At 45.3% G+C, this 20,862-nt stretch overlaps 2 protein-coding genes across 3 annotated transcripts; one reads left to right on the forward strand and one right to left on the reverse strand.

Moving 5' to 3' along the window:
- Nucleotides 1-686: 686 nt before the first annotated feature.
- LOC121134536 (WAP four-disulfide core domain protein 10A-like) lies at nt 687-2,319 on the reverse strand. Of its 2 annotated transcripts, none has more exons than XM_040733021.1 (2): nt 2,149-2,319; nt 687-1,266 (listed from the first exon to the last, which is right to left on the reverse strand). In XM_040733021.1, the coding sequence occupies exons 1-2, from the start codon at nt 2,240-2,242 to the stop codon at nt 989-991; spliced, it is 372 nt and encodes a 123-aa protein (XP_040588955.1). In that variant the 5' UTR covers nt 2,243-2,319; the 3' UTR covers nt 687-988. The 2 variants fall into 2 exon arrangements, with proteins under 2 accessions (XP_040588955.1, XP_040588954.1); XM_040733020.1 differs by having other exon boundaries at nt 687-1,269; nt 2,149-2,318.
- Nucleotides 2,320-5,076: 2,757 nt separating this feature from the next.
- LOC121134537 (protein WFDC9-like) lies at nt 5,077-8,593 on the forward strand. Its single transcript, XM_040733022.1, has 4 exons — nt 5,077-5,150; nt 6,183-6,309; nt 7,470-7,611; nt 8,331-8,593. The coding sequence occupies exons 2-4, from the start codon at nt 6,189-6,191 to the stop codon at nt 8,359-8,361; spliced, it is 294 nt and encodes a 97-aa protein (XP_040588956.1). The 5' UTR covers nt 5,077-5,150; nt 6,183-6,188; the 3' UTR covers nt 8,362-8,593.
- Nucleotides 8,594-20,862: the final 12,269 nt, after the last annotated feature.

Genomic DNA, 20,862 nt, shown 5'->3' on the forward strand with positions numbered 1-20,862 from the left:
TCCATATGCATCAGTGACAAACGGGAGAAACTTTGATGTAGGCATGTGGAAGAGAACTTCTGTGTTCAGGAGACAGAGAGAACTGAGCCAAAATAGTGCAGAAGGAACACCCTCCTCAGGCCATCAGCCCCACTCAGTCTCTCCCAGGCCTAATCATACCCCTGACTTCCCTGGACCACTGTCTTCACTGTAGAACCCCAATCCCGGAAGAGTTTAAAGGGCAGAGTGGGAGTGAGCAGAGCCAAGTCGAGGGCCTCCTACTCTCTGTGCTATTTTATTTTAATCTCTACCTGTTTGATGCTTGTAGGTTTTTCTGTCCCCAAAGGCAAGGAATGCTCTCTTGGGCATTGTGGCATGTTGCACATGAACGACTTGTTGTGGGAGGTTTGGTTTTGTGTGCTGGAGCCTCTTGGAATTGGAGTGGGTGCACGGGCTGAGAGGAGAAACCAGAGACACACTGCTAATGAGAGAGAGAGAGAGAGACAGAGAGACAGAGACAGAGACAGAGAGACAGAGACAGAGAGGGAAGGAGGGAGGAAGGGAGGGAGGGAAAGACAGAGAGAGAGGAGATACTGGCTCCGAAGAGGGATTCATTGATCACTAACTGCCTTAGCCCAGGTGGTCAGTCAACAGGGACCCTAGGGGAGGGAGTGAGAATGGGGAGACAAGAAACAGGAGAGACAGGATTCTGGATCAAGTCTCTTTTATTAAAAGTATCAAGAGGGCTTAAGTAGGGCAGATAGCAGAAGGGCGGGGGAGCAGAAGTTTTCCTTGGCAGGGTATGTTCCAAGGACACAAGTCTGCAGCTGGGTGAGTCTGGACTGCAGGCCTTGAAAATATGCTGTACAGGAAGATAAGCAGGAACAGAGAAATAGAAACTTAACTGTTAGTCTCTAAGAATACAGTAGGAATATTAAGATGGCTTCTATTTTAGTATCCTTATTTAGGGCCCTCCAAAACTAACAGTTGTCACGACATTTATTCTTGTTTATTTCCGAATGGCCATGGGGGTAAATGACGAGGTGGAAGCCATATCTCCTTCAAACGAGCCGGTGGAGAAAGATTCTTCCTCTGTAGGGGGAGTTGCAGGGGAAGCATCAAACTCTTCCCATATTCTATTATCCACCAGGCTCACACAGATATTCCCGCACGGTGCTAAGCAGCATATGTTATTTGCTTGGCAGTCTTGGTCAGCTTCACAGTGGTGCTTACACTCATTCATCATTGGCGACCTCTCACACTCCCTGAGAACAGGGCGACCTTGTGCTACTGAAAAGAGCAGCAAGAAGAGGACAGTGAGAAGATGGCTGCCCAGAGAGAATCCCTCCCAGGCTGAGAGTTCTCTCTGTGTGCTGAGGTCCCACTCACAGCACTCCTGCATTTTCCAGGCACTGTCTTTGTGGCTCTCACCGGGTCCTGATGATCAGTTGTGTTTTAAATCCCATGTCCTGTGCTAATCTCATCACCTGCTCCACAGCTGTCAGCATCTGTGTGTCCTGGTTTTCCTCTTACCTGCATCAGGACCAGTCTCTCCTGGTAGACAGAGCTGTGATCACATCACCTCCCTGAAATGTATACTCTTGCTCAGCCCATGGAAACCTGAGACGGTTCTCAGACCCTCTCACTCTCCAGAACTGGAGGATCCATGAGGGTGACAGAGCAGCCCCTGGCCTCTTTCTGCTTCCTTTGCAGTCGATCTTCCCAGTGTCCTGTCCCTTTCATAGTTTATCTTTTATTGCCACCCCTGCCTCAGACAGCAACTTCGTCCTACCTCCTTCCTGTTCAGTGTCTTTGGTCTCTGCACCTATGCCCATGTCTATACCCTTGAGCATCTCTGCACACTCACCCTTCCCAAATATGCATCAATCAAGAACTAGTGTCTTGTTTGCCCATTGGATTTTTAGCCTTGGGGCCCCTTTCTGCTCATTAGGGATCATTTGCCTCTGGATCTTTGGAACAAAGTGGGGAAAACTGCAGGTTCACTCTCCACCTTATCACTATGTCGAGCTCTGGGAGCCAGAGCCGAGGTTCTGAGATCACTAGGAGCCCGGATAGTGCTTTCTAAGAACAGGGCATGAAGTGGAGTCTCTTCTCTGCCAGTTCTCAGTCCCTGCTTCCCCTGCTGCCCTCCTCATCCAATCACCTTACCTAAGTATTGTCTCCGTTTCTGGCCGATCCCTCCCTGAGCCAGTGACGACAGCAACAGCAGAGCAAGGATGAGCATTGCAGGCCTGGACAACATGGCTCCAAGCTGAGGTGCCCAGGAGCTGAGATCTGGTCTGGATGGCCAACTTCGCCTTAGCAGGATGAGGGCTCACTGCTGCCTCTGCTGGCCAAGCCAGGGCACAGCAACAACCGACCTACTTTCCCTCTTCTTGCCCCCTGGTCTGTTATGTGCAGTCTCAGAAGATGCCCCTTTCCAACTATCAGCACTCTCTTCTTGCTAACATAATTTTCATTATTGTGAAATATACAATTCAGGGCTCAGAAGATGGCTCAGTGGGTAAAGTGTCTGCATGAAAACGTTGTCCTGGAGGTGCATATCTGTAAGCCAGAACCGGGAGTGATGGTAGAGCAGTAGAACCCAGGGTCTTGCTGGGCTTCCTGGAGGGGAAAATGAGTGCTAAGTGTGGCAAGAGTCTGTGATGTCTGCTGGTAGTCTCCATATGCGCAAGTGTACACATACATGTACACATGTGCATACACTGCACACATGAAGAGATTTAGGCAATTTATTTTTGCTTTTTAATTATAGAACATTTTACAGAATGAAGAAGGAATTATAATTAACAAGACTGTACATTTTATAAAAGATGCACGTGTTTATTTGGTTGTGTGTGTGTGTGTGTGTGTGTGTATTGTGTCTGTGCACCACACATGACCCCAGGACAACAGATCCCTGGAACTAGAGTTTTAAGCAGTTGTGAACTACCTAATACAGTGCTGGATCTGAACCTGTGTCGTCTCCAAGAGCAGCAAGTACTCGTGAGCACTGATCCACCTCTCCAGCCATGATTCGCCTTTTTCTGTGTTATCCTTGCTCCTTTCCCCAGAATTGCCTTTGGATCAGTCATTTTTGTTACCTTTCTCCCACTTTTTTCTTACTTAATCACTTAACTATTTCAGGAAGTGCCTTTCCATGATTGCCCTGCTTCGTTTCAATCACTCATACTGTCAAGCATTTGTTCTAATTCACGCTGTTCTGCAAAGTAGTGAATGAAGACTGTGGGAGGGGGTCTGTGAGAAACAGACAAGGAAGGGTTGAGCTCAGGCTGAGGAGGCCCAAGGAAGGGCTAACTCTCCACATACCCAGCTCCATCTACAGCACCGTGACTTTTGTTCGTAGATCCTTGGCTTTTTAAACATCTTTTCTTTATCCTCTGACAACTTCATACCTGTATATGGTGTGTATGGATCCCATTGTAAATAACTCTCTCCTTCCACAGTTTCTGAATTCTCAGCCCCCAATATATCCACCTCTGTGTTTCCCTCCCTCCTTCTCTCCTGCCTCCCCCTCTTCCTCCCCTTCTCTCTCTCTTCATTCATCTCTCTCTCTGTGTGTGTGCCTGTGTCTCTCTGTCTCTGTCTCTGTCTCTGTCTCTGTCTCTCTCTCTCTCCATACCAGGGAAGCTCTGGTGAGGCCCCACCTCTTAAATGTGGCATCACTCTTAGCGTTGCTACTCTAGGGACAAAGATCAAAGATTCCAGCACAGGATCCTTGAGGAAAAACTACAAACCATAGCAGGTACTATTTTCCTCCTCGTCAATTTCCCTTCAGTGGGTTCCCACACTGCTGTACGTGGCTTTCCAAACCCAGGTCTCTGCCTTTGTCCTGGCCCATCCACCTTGGTCACCAGCTTTGTGATTCTTAGCATATAGCTCCCGCTGCCTAGAGCATCAGTGGAACACCGGAAGGGTTTCACACAGAGACATCTGTTGGTACATAAAGTAATCCTGTCAGCCTAGTGAGAGAAGTCTGTTGTTTGAAAGTGCTTAGCATCTCTCTCTCTCTCTCTCTCTCTCTCTCTCTCTCTCTCTGTGTGTGTGTGTGTGTGTGTGTGTGTTTGTGTGTGTGTATGTGTGTGTGTGTGTGTGTGTGTGTGTGTGTCAGAGAGACGATAGAGAGACAGAGAGGTGGAGGGGCAGAGAAGGACATTCAATGCCCTCCACTTTCTCTCTCTACCTTATCCCCTCCAGATAGAGTCTTTCACTGAATCTGGAGATTGGCATTTTTTTCAACATGGCTAGGTGGCCAGCCAGAAGTAATAACTGTCTTGCCCAACTTCCTCAACGCTGGAGTTGCAGGCATGTGAGTTATTGCTAGGATGTTTTTCTAATGTGGGTGCTGGGATCTGAACTCAGGTCCCAGCTTGCACAGCAAGCTCTCTTACGCACCACGCCATCCCTCCAGCTCCTAGCATGTTTTCTTTGATTTTTGGTGAACAAATCTCTCCACCCAACAAGAAGCAAATCTGTAGCAAGATCTGACTTTAGGTTTGATTACTCCACTTCCTTCATTGGCTACATGTACATCTAGCTTTATGAAAATCCAGTTTCTTCACCTATGAAAAACATGGAGGGCATTTGTGGCAGCCTGTAGTTTGATGGAAAAATGAGAATCGACACCGAGCAGAGTGTGCGAGCTGTTAAAGGTTATGGTGCAGGCCTGGATATGGTGCGATGCTCCTGTAACTCTAGTATTTAGGAGGCTGAGGCAAGGGGATTGCTATGAGTTCCAGGCGAGCCAGAGTTACAGAGAAAGACCATTCTTCAATCCACCATCGCCACCACCACGGACAGGTGTCTGTGAATCCCTTCCTGTGGGCACACTCAGATGCTTCAGGAAAAAAAAAAGACTCTGCACCATGTGGTCCAGGACGTCTGGATTGGAATGGAGCTGTGGAGGAGGCACACGATGTCCCCAGCCCACCCAGAGGCACCGTCTGTGTCAACACATCTCTGTGCTTTCTGGTGGAAGAGTGCCAAAGAAAGAGTCTATGGCATGGTGGCACGTAGCTCCTGGGCTGAACTTAAAACTCTGCCCCCACAAAGGTCACCCCAACCTCCAGGCCACAGAGCGTCTGTGTTCCTGCTCTTCTGTGCGCTGTCCCAGGTCTGGACCAAAGGGTGTCACAAGGACCCATCCAAGGGTGAGTGTGAACCCTGAGGCACCAGTGCTTTTCAGCAACTAGTCGCAGCCTGAAATGATGTCGATGTTATTTCCGTGATATGGGTGGTGGTGGTCCCTTTTTTGTTCCAGTAAGAAAACTGAAAAAGAGGTTGCATGACTAACATATCCAAACCCCAAGGTAAATGTTGTGTAGCTCAAGTGGTCACCTGTACTCCTGTCTAGCTTTAAAATGTTGGGTGACCACAGTTTTTTAAGTTTGGGGGAGTGGCTGAACTGAGTCTATTTTGATGACCGTTGGCTTTTTAATTGCCCAAACTTTACCTTAAATAACCAAAAGAGTGGAACTGAGTGTGAGGCATTCAGGATCTGATGTGAGAAGGACTTAGGCAGGATCTTGATTCCTTTCTCTGGGTTGATTTAGAACATTGGAAGTGTGCATGGAAGGACATTGGGCATTACCAGGACCCTGAGAACCTTTTGGGCAGCAAGGTGCTACATTAAGAATGAGGTATTAGGGGTATGGAGAGGTTGCTCAATGGGCAAGGTCCCAGACTACTCTTCCAGAGACTAGAGTTCTGTTCCACACACCCACATAGGGTGGTTCACAGCCATCTCTAATTCCAGTTCCAAGGAACCCGGTGCCATTTTCTTATGCTCACAATACATGCAGCACATATATGTAAAATAAAAATAAAAATAAATACATGTTTTTAAAAAGCTAGGGCTTAGACTAGTATTGCTTTCACTATTGGCCAGAGAGACTTCTGTAGTGGGCCATGATTACAGCAGAGACTCAACTGGTCACAGTGTTGAGAAGTAACTGTTGAGTGCATAGCCCTAAATGGGACATCTATATTATACCCTCAGCCCAAGGCTCAGGAAACATCTTGGAAGAGGAGGCTCAAGGAATATGAGATCTGGAGGACGGGGAGGGGCACTGTGAGCTACTGTCTTCTGGATGCTACATAGCCCATGCCATTAGGCTCATGAGTTCACTGCAGTGATGGTACCCACACAGGGAAAGCCTTCATTTCTTTTCTGCTTCCAGCAGCAGTGGATGAAGATTTGTTTTCCTGTGAACGCCAAGTCTGCCATGAGGCTCCAGATCCTCCTCCTCCCTGTGTCCCTCCACGGGATGGTGGTGTTTCTGTTTGTTCTGGGAAGCTTCAAAATACGTGGTAACAATAGCAGTATGACAATGGGGGTGCTCTGTTTGCTCCTGGCTTCTCTCTCATAGCTGATGCAGGGCCCACATTTTAAAATCAGTCTTCAGAAGATCAGACACCGGCAACCCGAGTTTGATTGCTGGCATGCACCGTGGAGAGAACTCTCAAAAGTTGTCCTCTGACCTCCACATGTGTGTGCCATGGCACGCGCATGACTACACACACACACACACACACACACACACACACACACACACACACTACAAAACTTTGAAAATCAGAGCTATCGTTAAGCAGAGACATCTCAATTAGATTACATTGGATGCTTCCTCTCTAGTGTTCCTTCAAATCCCCTTTGCATCTCTGAAAGCAATACCAGGTTTGTAGGAAAAGAGCAAAGCCTTTTGTACAGACCACAGAGCGCGGGGAAACACAGTTTTCCATCAGACCAGCTCAGTTAGAGTAACACCAGGTTTCTCTCTGGGCTTGTATTTCCAACAGCTCTGTACTCTGGCTAGGTGAGACATTAATGAGAAACTCAATGGTGATATTAGTCACATCCATTTCATTTGAGAGCAGTTAGGGCCTGAAAAAATGGAGAAAACAAATGAGTGTCCCTTAGAAAATCTCATATATATATATATATATATATATATGCATATACTCATTAGGAGGTGAGAGTAACAGGATTGGCAGTTTCAGTACATGGAGAGTATAGATTTTGGGGGAGAGAGTGGCTTCAGTAGCTCTTGATGGTGAGCAAACAGAAAAGTGGAAAATGAAGTTCCTACTGTCTTTGACTCAGTTTTCCCATTCTGTACCTGATGTGCAAAGAATTCAGACCTTGATGAGGTTGCAGGCTCTAAAGTCTAGGTTCTTATCAGTATACACTTGGTGAGGCTGTGTATGTTGGGAATGCACCCCTGGTCTGATCTTTAGGACCCAGAATCCCACAGTGCTCTGGTGACACCTGGGAGGAAGGAAAGGTTATCATACAAGGATGCTTTCTTGTGTAGACTGGTTAGAACTGGAGCCTCTGCTGTCCTGGATACTTCCTGGCACACAGAGTATTCAAGTTCCAGAAGGGTTTCCTTCGTCTGGAGGTCTGAAAGGGTTTCTGCTGCACATTATGAGTGAGTAGACCCTGCCAACCTCCAGCATCTCCATTCCAGATGGGATGGACGAAATCGACCAGTGCTGGGTACATCCTCCAAAACGGTTTTGTGGGAAAAGGTGCACAAGGGTGTACGAATGCGTGACACCAAACCACACATGCTGCTGGACATACTGCGGGAACATCTGCTTGGACAACGGGTGAGCGCCTGGGGGTGAGAAGGTGAGGGTGTGGGCATGTCAGCTCTGCTCCTCACACACCATTCAACTGCTATTTAGAGGTTGCAGGAAATGGCAGTCATCTGATTCCAGTCGCAGAAACACTCAGATAAAGCATGAACCTCCTGTCTCAAATCCAGGTTACGTTCACAGAGACAAGACACTGACTCGGGGTCAGTTCTGTTTCTCTTCCACACTCTCCTTCAGTTTCTTAGCTTCTTGTACAATATCACCCACTATGTCCCTCCTTTGTCCAAAAGACCCAATTACTGCTCCTCTTTCATCAGCCAGACCCTAGAAGACCTTGTCCTCACCTGTCTTCTCAATCAGCAAACTGTTGGGGAAATGGAGTTTATTTATTTAGTGTATGCAGACTCACATGTGACACAGTGTGTGTGTGTGTGTGTGTGTGTGTGTGTGTGTGTGTGCTGCATGCATGCATGCATGTGTAGAGGTCAGAGGACAACTTGTGAGAAGCAGTTCTCTTCTACAGTCTTGGTCCTTGGGATTGAACTTGGGTCAGGCTTGGTGACATGTACTCTTATCTGCTGAGCTGTCTTGGTGGCATAGAAAGTTGATTTCTGAGGGCAACCCCTAATGTAACAGAGAATTTCTGTCATTTTCAGGAGCTTGGGTGTTGTTTGGATATGGATTTATTCCCAGGGATACTGATGTCTAATGATCTACTTTGTCTCTTCCAGAGAACCCTTTAAAACACTGATGAAACTCTAGTTTCTATGTGGCCCATCGCTGGTGTGGATTGGGACATGACTGTGTCTGAGAGCTACCTGATCTCCTATTGGGTCACTCAGTTCATCTGGGACCTTTCTGCTCCCTTCTTGATGCCTTCCCTCAGAGAAAGTCCAAGATTTTGCCAAATAAACGGATGCATCAGCACGAGGCTCTGTGGGAAAGCCTTAACAGTTGCTGCCGTACCACCGCTGACACAGACACAATTCTGACTTCCCTGTGTATTAACCAAATACAAAATACAAACAGGTTTATACAAATTCCATGGAGTTGTCAAGCATGGTGGTGCACACTTATAGACCCAGCACTTGGAGTTTTAGGCAGGAAGATTGTGCATTTAAGGTCACAATTGGTAATAACAACAAATTCATATGACTAACAAATTAAGTTAACTAACATTCATAATACATTTTTCAAGTGTAGTCAGTGGACAGTCATGTATGCTATCCTTTAAAGTTCTCCCATCTGTAGCTGTCACCTCCCAGGACCTCATCTGATGGTTCTCTGCCTGCAGATAGGAGAAGTAACGTCGTAGGGGGATTCATAAGAAGTTTTTATATAGCACAAATTCTATTTGGTCATAATAATAAAAACCTAGAAACAGCCGGGCAGTGGTAGCGCACGCCTTTAATCCCAGCACTCGGGAGGCAGAGGCAGGTGGATCTCTGTGAGTTCGAGGCCGGGCTGGACCGACAGCCTCCAAAACAATACAGAGAAACCCTGTCTCGTAAAACAAAAACAAAAAATCAAAAAAAACCTAGAAACAGATACTGTGGTGAAAGCTGAAGATCAGAGAAGCGGAGCAGCCAGTCACTAGAGAATTCTCACCTCTACCCATGGTCAGACAGAAGGGCGGATCCTGTCCTCAGACCACTCCTGGTTGCAGTGTTCCTCAGACTGCACGGAGCTGCTGTCTCCTCCTGCCTTATATTCCTCTCTAGTGCTGGGAATAAAGGCGTGGGATCCCAAGTGCTGAGACCACCTTTGTGTATCTCTGTTTTTCTTTTAGACTGGATCGATTTAATGTAGCTCAGGATGGCCTTAAACTAACAGAGATACATCTGATCTGTCTCCCTAGTGGTAGGATTAAAGTGTGTGCCACCACTGCCTGGCCTCTAGGGCTAACTAGTGTGGCTGGCTTTGCACTCTGATCTTCAGGCAATCTTTATTTATTGTATCATAAACAAAATATCACCACATTTAATTTCCTTTTAATTATGTATATGCATGCATGTATACATGTATGCATGGATGTATATGTGTGTGAGTGTGGGTGTCTGTGGAGGTCAGAGGTTTCAGATCTGGTGGAGCTGGAGTTCAGGGTGTTGTAAGACACCTAACATTGGCACTGGAGGTCAACTCCAGTGTTCTGGAAGAGTAGTGTGACCTCTAACCACTAAGACACCTCTCCAGCCCCTCCTGTTAAGGTTTATGGGGCTACGTCTAGAACTGAAGTTTGTCATTTGTTTTAGTTACCATTTGTCTACATTCTGTTGGTAACCGTGTAATCATATGATTCTGCCTTTTTTTTATGAGAATGGTAAATGCAGTCCACTTGTGTTCCCAAGAGCGGAAAATAGGATTTGTTGAACACTCAGAAGTTCTTTGACTGATATGTTCATAAGAAGCCAAACTCGCCTACAATCACCCAAAACCATCCTTCACACCATTTTTCTGGTGGAACGAGCTCCACTTCTAGTAAGAATCTGACGTATTTGGTCATTTGAGGAAATACTCCTGCCTTTGAGATGGGTACCATGAGCTTGCAGAAGGGGTTTCTCTTTCTACTGTGCCTGGTCAGGTCCTGCCCTGCCGTCTTCCCTGAGGAACTGTGCTCATCTCCCAAGTCATATAGTCTGGGCTTTGCTGCCTGTGTTGCTTCTCTGGATTATGTCTGCATGTGAGTTGACCTAGATGAGCAGGAAGGATGAATACCTTCCATGTAGTCAACCTTATGTCTCTCTCTCTCTCTCTCTCACTCTGTATTGTGTGTGTGTGTGTGTGTGTGTGTGTGTGTGTGTGTGTGTGGTGTGTGCACATGTGCATGTGTAGGGAGACTTGACCCTGATGTCAGATGTCTTCCTCAAACACTCTCCACCTTGTTCATTGAGGCAAGGTCTGACAACTGAATCCCAGAGCTGTCCAATTCTGTTAGTCTAGCTACCAACCTTGCTTCATGGATTTTCCTGTCTTCACTTCCTGAATCTGGCATTACAGGCAGCTCCTACAGGAACAAGACACTTACACTGGTTGGGCTTGGGCACTCCTCTGTTTCAGCATTAGGCCCTTTTGCCAGCTTTTTGCACCAAATCCAAGTCATGAGGGCTGCAAGGGAAAGAAGATGCAGGTTGGTCAATATCAGCAAAGAGTAATTTGTCACACAGTTAGTGGATGAACAGAGAAATAAAATTAATGTCACACATAGAGGAATTATTTCCCAAGTGTAAACAAGACTGAAATCTTGTCATTATCCGGAAAATGGACAGAACTGGAGTTTATCATGTTACGTGAAACAATCCAGTTCTCTCACATGTGGAAATTAAAAGAAATTAATGAAGACATTCCAAAAGAAGAGGAGGTGTAAGGGATTAGGAAGAGGGAGGAAATCAGAAGGGGAAGAAAGGTTACGAGCAAAGAGGAGCATGATCAATGCGTGACACATCCGTGTACAGAAGGGTAACAGTAAGTCCCACTAGTGTATACAACTGGTGTTCCTTAATAATTATGTTACTAGGATTCTTTGCAGAGAGTTCCGGGGCACCTGAGGGCTGGAAGAAGTCAGGCATGCAGACAGCACAGTTTCTTAGCCAGCGACAAAGACACATACACAAGGGTTGTGGATTCTACAGTTTGAGAGTCAACTAAGCTTTTAGTCCCACTGCCTGGAGATGTGGCCAGTTGAGGCTCCATTAAATGTCAGGGAGATTAGAGTTGAACATTATTTATTTACTGGAGAGGGGTGCACACCTCTTGTGTGTGGAGTCAGAGATTAACTTGCAGGGGCCATTTTTTGCCTTCCATTGTGTGGTTCCTGGGAATTAAACTGTGGTCACTGGGCTTGGTGAGAAGTACCTTTATCTGCTGAGCCATCTTGCCAGTCCATGAATCTCCTAAGGAGTAAATTATTGGCATCTTCAGGAGCATCACAGCAGGCAGGACACCACAATGTGGGGATAAAGTGCACGTGCTCTGTACGAAGATGAGCTGCTGTTCTACACAATGATCCATACCAGCCTGCAAGTGTACAATACATAAATTGGAGTGGTACGAAAAACATGCCTTTGAAAATATGGGGGGAAAGCCCTGAAAGGCAACCAAAACAATGAAAAAACTAAAACAAAACGAAGTGTGCATGTAGAAGTAGTAATGGAGAAACCCGGGGAGAAAGTAGATTAAGACAGTTAGGAAACAAAGCCAAATGGTGACAGTCCTTTATCAAGGCCTGGGACCTGTGAAGGGATTAAAGTTGACCAATCAGAGAGTGACACCAGAATGATGCTGCAATTCTGAGCCCGGGTCCCCCTCCAGAAGTCAATGTAATATCAATACACATGCTAACTACATGTTTGAGAGACACAGAAAGCAGCTGAGAGGTACTTGCACCCCTGACAGTTGTGGAACTGGCACACCAGGGCTCCCAGGAGCACTCCCGGCACCTCTCCCTCAGAATCCTCCCATGGCTCAGAGAGCAGGACTCGGCAAACTGCCAGCCTGCAGCTTTTGCCTGGAGAGGGAAGCAGAAAATTTCAAAAAAACTTCCAACATTCCAGACTGTTCAGGGGCTGCTCTAGGGCCTGGGTTTTGTTTCACATGCACTACTGGAGCTCCAGAGAACCACACATATCCTGTGGAAATGATGACATAAAATAAAATAGGATAAAATAAATTAGAATAGAATAAAATAAAATCAGCCATAAGGGCAGTTTTAGAAGATGGGTAGTTTAGCAGGCAGGCACTAGAGGGAGCGAGAGAGACACCTCCACAGTTTAGGTTTGGGTTCATGGTTCCCAAGGGAAAAAAATCCTTCCCCGATAATGAGACTGATGACTACCTTATATGCCATCCTAGAGCCTTCATCCAGCAGCTCATGGAAGCAGAAGCAGACACACAAGCTAAGCACTGAGCCAAACTCCTGGAATCCAGTTTCAGAGAGGGAGGAGTGATGAGCAAAGGGGTCAAGACCAGGCTGGAAAAAACCACAGAAACAGTTGACCTGAACAAGGGGGAAGTCATAGACCTCACACTGATAGCTGGAAAACAGGCATAGTACCCACCCAGACCCCATGATCGTGGGTGTCAGTTAGGGGGCCTGGGCAATCTATGGAGCCTCTGGCAGTGGATCAGTACTTATCTCTAGTATATGAATTGACTTTGGGAGTCCATCTCACATAGAGGGATGCTGTCTCAGCTGAGGCACATGGAAGAGGGCCTAGGCCTTGCTCCAAATGATAAGACAGACTTTGAGGATCCCCCATGGAAGACCTTACCCTCCCTGGGGAGCAGAAAGGGCATGGGTTAAAGGGTTGGTGGGAAGCAGGGGAGGAGGAGAGGGAGAGGGAACTGGGATTGACATGTAATATAAGCTTGTTTCTACTTTAAATTAAAAAAAAATTTGAAGAAAAGCATTGGAATAGGCTGCAGATGTGGTAGCTGGAACAGAAGCTGAGGGTTCACATCTTAAATGCCAAGCTTGAATCAGAGAGAAACTAGCAATTGGGCAAGTCTTTTAACTCTCAAGTGACACACTTCCCTCAAGAAGGCCAGGCCTGCTAGACCTCCCCCAAACAGCACTACCAGCCCAGGACCAAGCATCCAAATGCCTGAGATGATGGGGACAATTCATTTAAACCACCACACAGGGGTTTGCCAACAGATGAGCCTCAGATGAAGGATTTCTGGCTTTGTGAACATCTCAGATCACGCATGTAGGGATAAAGAGCAAAGACTTAAGAAAAAACTATAGAAAGCAGCAGAAGACAATACCCAGGAAGGTGGGAAGCTCCCAAACTCCTAGACTAGGAGACAGATAGACTCCCTGGTAAGCAGATAGATAGAGGGAAGAGCCATGGCCATGTAACAAAAGAAGTGAGCTTCCACCATGGCGGGATGCTTCCTCGCCCTCTTGGCCATTTAAAGCATAGGCCTTGCTGCCTTTCGTCACCCAGCAGCAGCCCTACGCTGGTGGACTGGCCCAACGAGTTCAAGGCTAGGATGGACAGGGTCACAAGGTCACCAGCCAATCAACCACCTTATCTCTCTTCACACTGACCAGCCCTAAATTAGGAAAGGAGAGTTCTTCAGAGCTTTAGCCCCCAGGCACTGAGACTGACTGGATTCTTTGACTTTGCACAGGGTGACTTTCTCTGTGTGTCTGCTGTATGGGCAATTCCTCTCCCCAATAAAACGTTGGCTCTTGTGGTGACAGATTTCTTCGCTGTTGTACTGGAGATTTTTCCTCCCTTTTAATTCTTTAACTGGCAGAGAAGACAAACCCCATCAAGACCCGTAGATTGCCGGGCGGTGGTGGCACACGCCTTTAATCCCAGCACTCGGGAGGCAGAGGCAGGCGGATCTCCGTGAGTTCGAGGCCAGGCTGGACCGACAGCCTCCCCAAAACAATACAGAGAAACCCTGTCTCGAAAAACCAAAAAAAAAAAAAAAAAAGACCCGTAGATTGCATCAGTTTGAGATGTGTGTGATGAGAGTGCCAACAGAACAAGACAGAGTGGGGGGGAAAAGCAAGGAACAGAAAATATCTGGACTAAAAATAGAAAAGTTACCCCAAGCTAATAGGGATGCCCCACTACAGATGCAGGAGATCATCTCGTGAGGCACACAGCTTCAGTAACAGTCACCAAATTATCCCTAAGCATGTCATTTGAGAACTCCAGAAAACAAAACTCTCCTGAAAGGTAGTGCAGGAAAAACCCCACATTCTCTGAGAGAGGAAGAAAGATAAGAAGAACGCCAAAGGGCTGGGGAGATGGCTCGGTGGTCAAGAGCACTGCTGCTCTCACAGAGACCTGAGCTCAGTCTTGGTCCACACAACCACCTGTAACTCCAGTTCCAGGGCAATCTGATGCTTCTGGCCTCTAATGGTGCCCACACATGTGCACAGACCCAGAGATATAATTGAAAGTAATAAAGTTAATCTTGTAAAAAAAATTATAGTCATCATTCAAGAGTAGAATGACATATGTGAAGTGTTAGGAGAAAAAAATTCCAACAACCTGGGGTCTGTATCACACGGCAAGAAGTCCATGATAAAGTAAAGGTCCATCAGAAGTAAAGTTCCATCAGGAGTAAAGTTCCATCAGAAGTAAAGTTCCATCAGGAGTGAAGTTCCATCAGGAGTGAAGTTCCATCAGAAGTAAAGTTCCATCAGGAGTGAAGTTCCATCAGAAGTAAAGTTCCATCAGGAGTGAAGTTCCATCAGAAGTAAAGTTCCATCAGGAGTAAAGTTCCATCAGAAGTAAAGTTCCATCAAGATTAAGGAGACAAGCCGGGCGGTGGTGGCGCACGCCTTTAATCCCAGCACTCGGGAGGCAGAGGCAGGCGGATCTCTGTGAGTTCGAGGCTGGGCTGGACTGATAGCCTCCAAAACAATACAGAGAAACCCTGTCTCGAAAAACCAAAAAAAAAAAAAAAAGATTAAGGAGACATAAAAACTTGTGGGGGAATTGCTCAGATTTTCAGAAAATGTCCAAAAGGCGTCTTTAGAGAGAATAAAAATGACTTACAAGTAACAGGATCTACCTATAAATGAATAAATAAATAAATAAATGGTTTTAAGGAGAAGGAGGCTGGAGAGGTCACTGGTTGCTCTTTCAGAGGACCCAAGTTGGGTTTCCAGCACCCATGTAGGCAGCTCATAACTGCTTGTAACTCTGGATCCAGGGGACCCAACGTCTCTGAGTGGACATCTGCACTTGTGTGCAGTTGCTATAGTATGTGCAATTGTGTGTATGTGCATGCGTGTGTGTGTGTGTGTGTGTGTGTGTGTGTGTGTGTGTGTGTGTGTGTGTGTGTGTGTGTGTGTGTAGGCCAGAAGCTGACATCTGGTGTCTTTTCTTGATCGCTCCCCACCTTTATTTTCTGGGACAGACCCTCAGTGAACCCAAAGTGCATTGATGCAGCTGGACTGGAGTGAGTTTCAGGAATCTGGCTGTCTCCACTTCCCATTTTATGTCATGCCTGGTTTTTCTCCCTTGAGTTCTGGGGATCTGGTCTCAGGGATTCAAGTTTCTACAGCAGGCACTTGACAGGCAGAGTCATCTTTCCAGCCTGAAACGGGAGCAACATGGCCTGCGAGATGACATTTGGTTAACTCTTGGAAGCAGTTAGGGTTTTCACAAAAGGAGTGCTGCTGAGTGGAAGCCAGTGATGCCTCGGAACTTTCTGCATTGCAAGCGTCAACTTCACAGCAATGTTGTCTGGCCGAAGAACTCATTGTGCTGGAGGTTGAGAAACCCTGATCTGTATACCCAAACCAAATCAAACCAGTTTAAAATGAAAAGCCAAGTGTGGCGGGATGTGCCTACCATATCAGCTTTGCTGGTAAACTCAAGGCCAGCCGGGGTACTTATCGACAGCCTGTCTCAAAAGAAAGTAAAAATGGCTAAAGATGTATCTTAGTGAAGACTCTCCTAACATTGGAGAGAGGCCCTGGGTCTAATCCTCAATAATATAAATAAATAAAAAGAAGTAAAGGAATAAAAAATGTAGGAAATATTAAACACACAAACCTCTAGAGAGATAATAACTTTCTATATTATTTAATAACCTATTTAGATGACATGGTGGATGTCATATTAGCATTTTACATGTTGTAGACCCCCCAGTCCTCATAGCATGACACCAAAGAATTTTGGTTGTTCCTACTTTCCCCCTGCCCTAGTTTGAAACACAACGAAACTTTTGGAAAAGTTGTAAGCATAATACAGAGAACATTTTTGGGGGGAAGCATTGACAGTTTCCAGAATAACACCCCATGATCTCAAGTCATTAGTGGTTGTCCCCGCCACCCCCCCACACATTAGAACATACTTTTTTGATATGGCCACAATTCACCTGTCAGCAAATTGCAATCCTGGGCCCCACCCAGTTTTGCCAGTTTCACAATGATGGCTTACATAGAGAATTATGCATGGCACATAGTTGTCATGCCTCCTTATTCTGGGTTTGTCTGATTTATTCCCCTTATGATTAGGTTTGAGTTTCAATGTAGATGGGACCATTGAAGAAGTGACCCCATTGCATCCTGGTAGTTGGCCCTTGGTTTCAACTTGTCCCATTACCAATCATCTCATTGCCTATTTACCATCAGTCTTTATTCTTTTCTGTTGTTGTAGCTCACTATCCCAGACGAAGTGATTCATTCGTAAGGCATTGAGGTTTCTTTGGCTTATGGTTCTGGAGGCGATGACTTCCAAAAGCATTGTGCTGGCTGCTTCTTCAAAAAATTTTTTTTATTTCCATTAGAAATGATCTTATTTTACACGTCAATCCCAGTTCCCTCTCCCTCCCATCCTCCCATGCCCACTGCTAACCTCCCATCCCATCCCCCATCCACTCCCCAGGTAGGGTGATGCCTTCCATGAGGAATCCCAAAATCATTTGGGAGAGGGCTTAGGCCCTCCACTGTGTATCTAAGCCAAGAGAGTATCCCTCCATGGGAAATGGGCCCCCAAAGTCCATTCATGTCCTAGGGATACATCCTGGTTCCACTGCCTGAGGCTCCATAGACTGCCCAGTGCTCCTCGCTGACACCATGTTCAGGGGGCCTGCTTTGGTCCTATGTTGGTTCCCCAGGTATCAGACTGGGGTCCATGAGGTCCCACTTTCTCAGGTCATCTGTTTCTGCTGGTTTTCCCAGGGTCGTCTTGAACCCCTTTGTTGGTCTTGCCTCCTTCTCTGAAACTGGATTCCAGGAGTTTGGCTCAGTGCTTAGCTGTGGGTCTCTGCTTCTGCTGCCATCAGCTATTGGATGAAGGCTCTAGGATGGCATTTAAGGTAGACTCTCCACTATTAGGTTCCTAGTTGGAGTCGTCCTTGTGGATCTCTGTACAATTCCCTAGTGCCTGATTTCTCTTTAAGTCTATTGTGGCTCCCTCTATTGATGTGTCTATGTTCTTGTTCTCCTCTATTCCTCTCCCCACTCAATCTTCCTGATCCCTCATGTTCTCCTCCCCTCTCCTCTTTTTCCTAACTCCCTTCCCCCTCTTCCCATGCACCCAGTTTGTTCAGAGGCTCTTGTCTTTTCCACTTCACTGGGGGACCGTGTATGTCCCTCTTATGATCCTCCTTGTATCCTTGCTTCTCTGGAGGTGTGGATTGTAGGCTGGTAATCCTTTGCTCTATGTCTAGTATCCATGTATGAGTGAGTACATACCATTTTTGTCTTTCTGATTTGGGTTACCTCTCTTAGGATGGTTTCTTCCATCAATTACCTGCAAAATTCAATATTTTATAGTTTTTTCTGCTGAGTAGTACTTCACTATGTAACTGTAACACATTTTCTGTATCCTTTCTTCAGTTGAGGGGCACCTAGGTTGCTTCCAGGTTCTGGCTATTACAAATAATGCTGCTATGAACTTAGCTGAACAGACGTCCTTGTTGTATGGATGTGCATCCCACCAGCAGTGGAGGAGTGCTCCCCTTTCACCACACCCTCTCTAGCATAAATTGTCATTGGTGTTTTTGGTTTTAGCCATTCTGACAGAGTAAGATGGTATCTCAGTGTTGGGGAAGTCCTGTGTATTTGTCAATAAATCACTGCTAGCCAATAAGAATTTAGATAGGTGGGACTAGGAGTCCAGAGGACTCTGGGAAGGAGAAACACAAGAGAGTCGAGATGTAACGCCATGGGGTAGGAAGCCCGGAAACTTCTCCGGTAAGAGACATACTTATATTAACAATTATGGGGTAATTACTTAAGTCAGAGCTAGCCAGTAAGAAACAAGCAAGGCCAACAGCTTCATAATTAATACAGCGTCTTGTGTGTTTATTTGGGACTGATGCAGCTCTAGAACCAGGCTGGCAGAAAGGCTTCTCTCAATGAAAAAGCTTCTCTTTACGTCTCAGATTTGTTTTGATTTGCATTTCCCAGATAGCTAAGGATGTTGAACACTTTCTCAAGTGTCTCTCAGCCATTTTAGACTCCTCTATTGAGAATTCTCTATTTAGTTCTATAGCCCACTTTTTAATTGGATCCTTTGGTGTTTTGGAGACTTGCTTCTTGAGTTCTTTGTAAATTTTGGAGATCGTCCCTCTGTCAGATGTGGGGTTCGTGAATATCTTTTCCCATTCTGTGGGATCCCTTTTTGTCTTGCTGACTGTTTCCTTTGCCTTACAGAAGCTTCTCAGTTTCAGGAGGTCCCATTTATTAATTGTTGATCTCACTGTCTGTGCTACTGGTGTTATGTTCAGGAAGCTGTCTCCTGTACAAATTCTTTCAAGGGTACCACCCACTTTCTCTTCTAAGAATTTCATTGTGGCTGGATTTATGTTGAGGTCTTTGATCCATTTAGACTTAAGTTTTGTGCATGGCGATAGACATGGATCTATCCGCATTCTTCTACATGCCAGCATCCAGTTATGCCAGCACCATTTGTTAAAGATGCTTTCTTTTTTCCATTGTATATTTTTAGCTTCTTTGTTGAAGATCAGATGTTCATACATGTATGGGTTAATATCAGAATGTTCAATTCGATTCCATTGGTCTACCTGTCAAGCTGTTTTCAGGACTATAGCTTTATAATAGAGCTTGAGGTCAGGGATGGTGATACCTCCAGATGTTGCATTGTTGAGTAAGGTTGTTTTGCCTATCCTGAGTCTTTTGTTTTTCCATACAAAATTGATTATTTTTCTTTCAAGGTCTGTGAAGAATTGTGCTGCTATTTTAATGGGGATTGCATCGAATCTGTAGATTGCTTTTGGCAGGATTGCCATTTTTACTACGTTGATCCTACCTATCCAAGAGCATGGGAGATCTTTCCATTTTCTGAGGGCTTCTTTAATTTCTTTCTTTAAAGACTCAAAGGTCTTGAGATACAGGTCTTTCACTTGTTTGGTTAGCATTACCCCAAGGTATTTTATGTTGTTTGTGGCAATTATAAAGGGTGATGTTTCTCTGATTTCTTTCTCAACCCTTTTATCATCTGTATATAGTAGGGCTACTGATTTTCTTGAGTTGATCTTGTAGCCTGCCACTTTGCTGAAGGTGTTAATCAGCTGTAAGAGTTCCCTAGTAGAGTTCTTTGGGTCATTTATGTAAACTATCATATCATCTGCAAATAGTGAAAGTTTGACCTCTTCCTTTCCAATTTGTATCCCCTTGATCTCCTTTTGTTGTCGTATGGCTCTGGCTAGAACTTCAAGTACAATATTGAAAAGGTATGGAGAGAATGGACAGCCTTGTCTTGTTCCTGATTTTAGAGGAACTGCGTTGAGTATCTGTCCACTTAGTTTGATGTTGGCTGTTGATTTGCTGTATATAGATTTTATTATGTTTAGGTATGTTCCTGTTATCCCAGATCTCTCGAAGACCTTTATCATGAAGGGGTGTTGGATTTTGTCAAAGGCTTTTTCAGCGTCTAGTGAGATAATCACGTGATTTTTGTTTTTCAGCTTGTTTATATGGTGGATTACATTGATGGATTTTCATATGTTGAACCATCCCTGCATCCCTGGGATGAAACCTACTTGACCGTGGTGAATGATTGTTTTGATGTGTTCTTGGATCCTATTTGCCAGTATTTTATTGAGAATTTTTGCATCAATGTTCATGAGGGATATTGGTCTGAAGTTCTCTTTCTTAGTTGTGTCTTTGTGTGGCTTGGGGATCAAGGTTATTGAAGCCTTGTAGAAGGAGTTTGGCAAAGACCCTTCTGCTTCTATTGTGTGGAATACTTTGAGAAGAATTGGTATAAGCTGTTCTTTGAATTTCTGGTAGAATTCTGCACTGAGTCCATCTGGACCTGGGCTTTTTTTTTTTTGGTTGGGAGATTTTTGATAACTGCTTCTATTTCCATAGGGGTTATAGGTCTATTTAAATTGCTTATCTGTTCTTGATTTAATTTTGGCAAGTGATAGCTATCCAGGAAGTCGTCCATTTCCTTTAAATTTTCGAATTTTGTGGAGTACAGGTTTTCAAAGTATGACCTGATAATTCTCTGAATTTCCTCAGAGTCCATTGTTATGCCCCCCTTTTCATTTCTGATTTTGTTAATTTGCATGTTCACACTGCTATTTGGTAAGTTTGGACAAAGGTTTGTCTATCTTGTTGATTTTCTCAAAGAACCAACTCTTTGTTGTATTGATTCTGTGTATTGTTTTCCTAGTTTCTACTTTATTGATTTCAGCCCTCAGTTTGATTATTTCCTGGCATCTACTCCTCCTGGGGGAGTTTGCCTCTTTGTGTTCTAGAGCTTTCAGCTGTGTTGTTAAGTCTCTAGTATAACTATTCTCCAGTTTCTTCATGTG

The sequence above is a fragment of the Mesocricetus auratus genome, unplaced genomic scaffold (assembly GCF_017639785.1).
Source record: "Mesocricetus auratus isolate SY011 unplaced genomic scaffold, BCM_Maur_2.0 Super-Scaffold_100028, whole genome shotgun sequence".
NCBI lineage: Eukaryota > Metazoa > Chordata > Mammalia > Rodentia > Cricetidae > Mesocricetus > Mesocricetus auratus.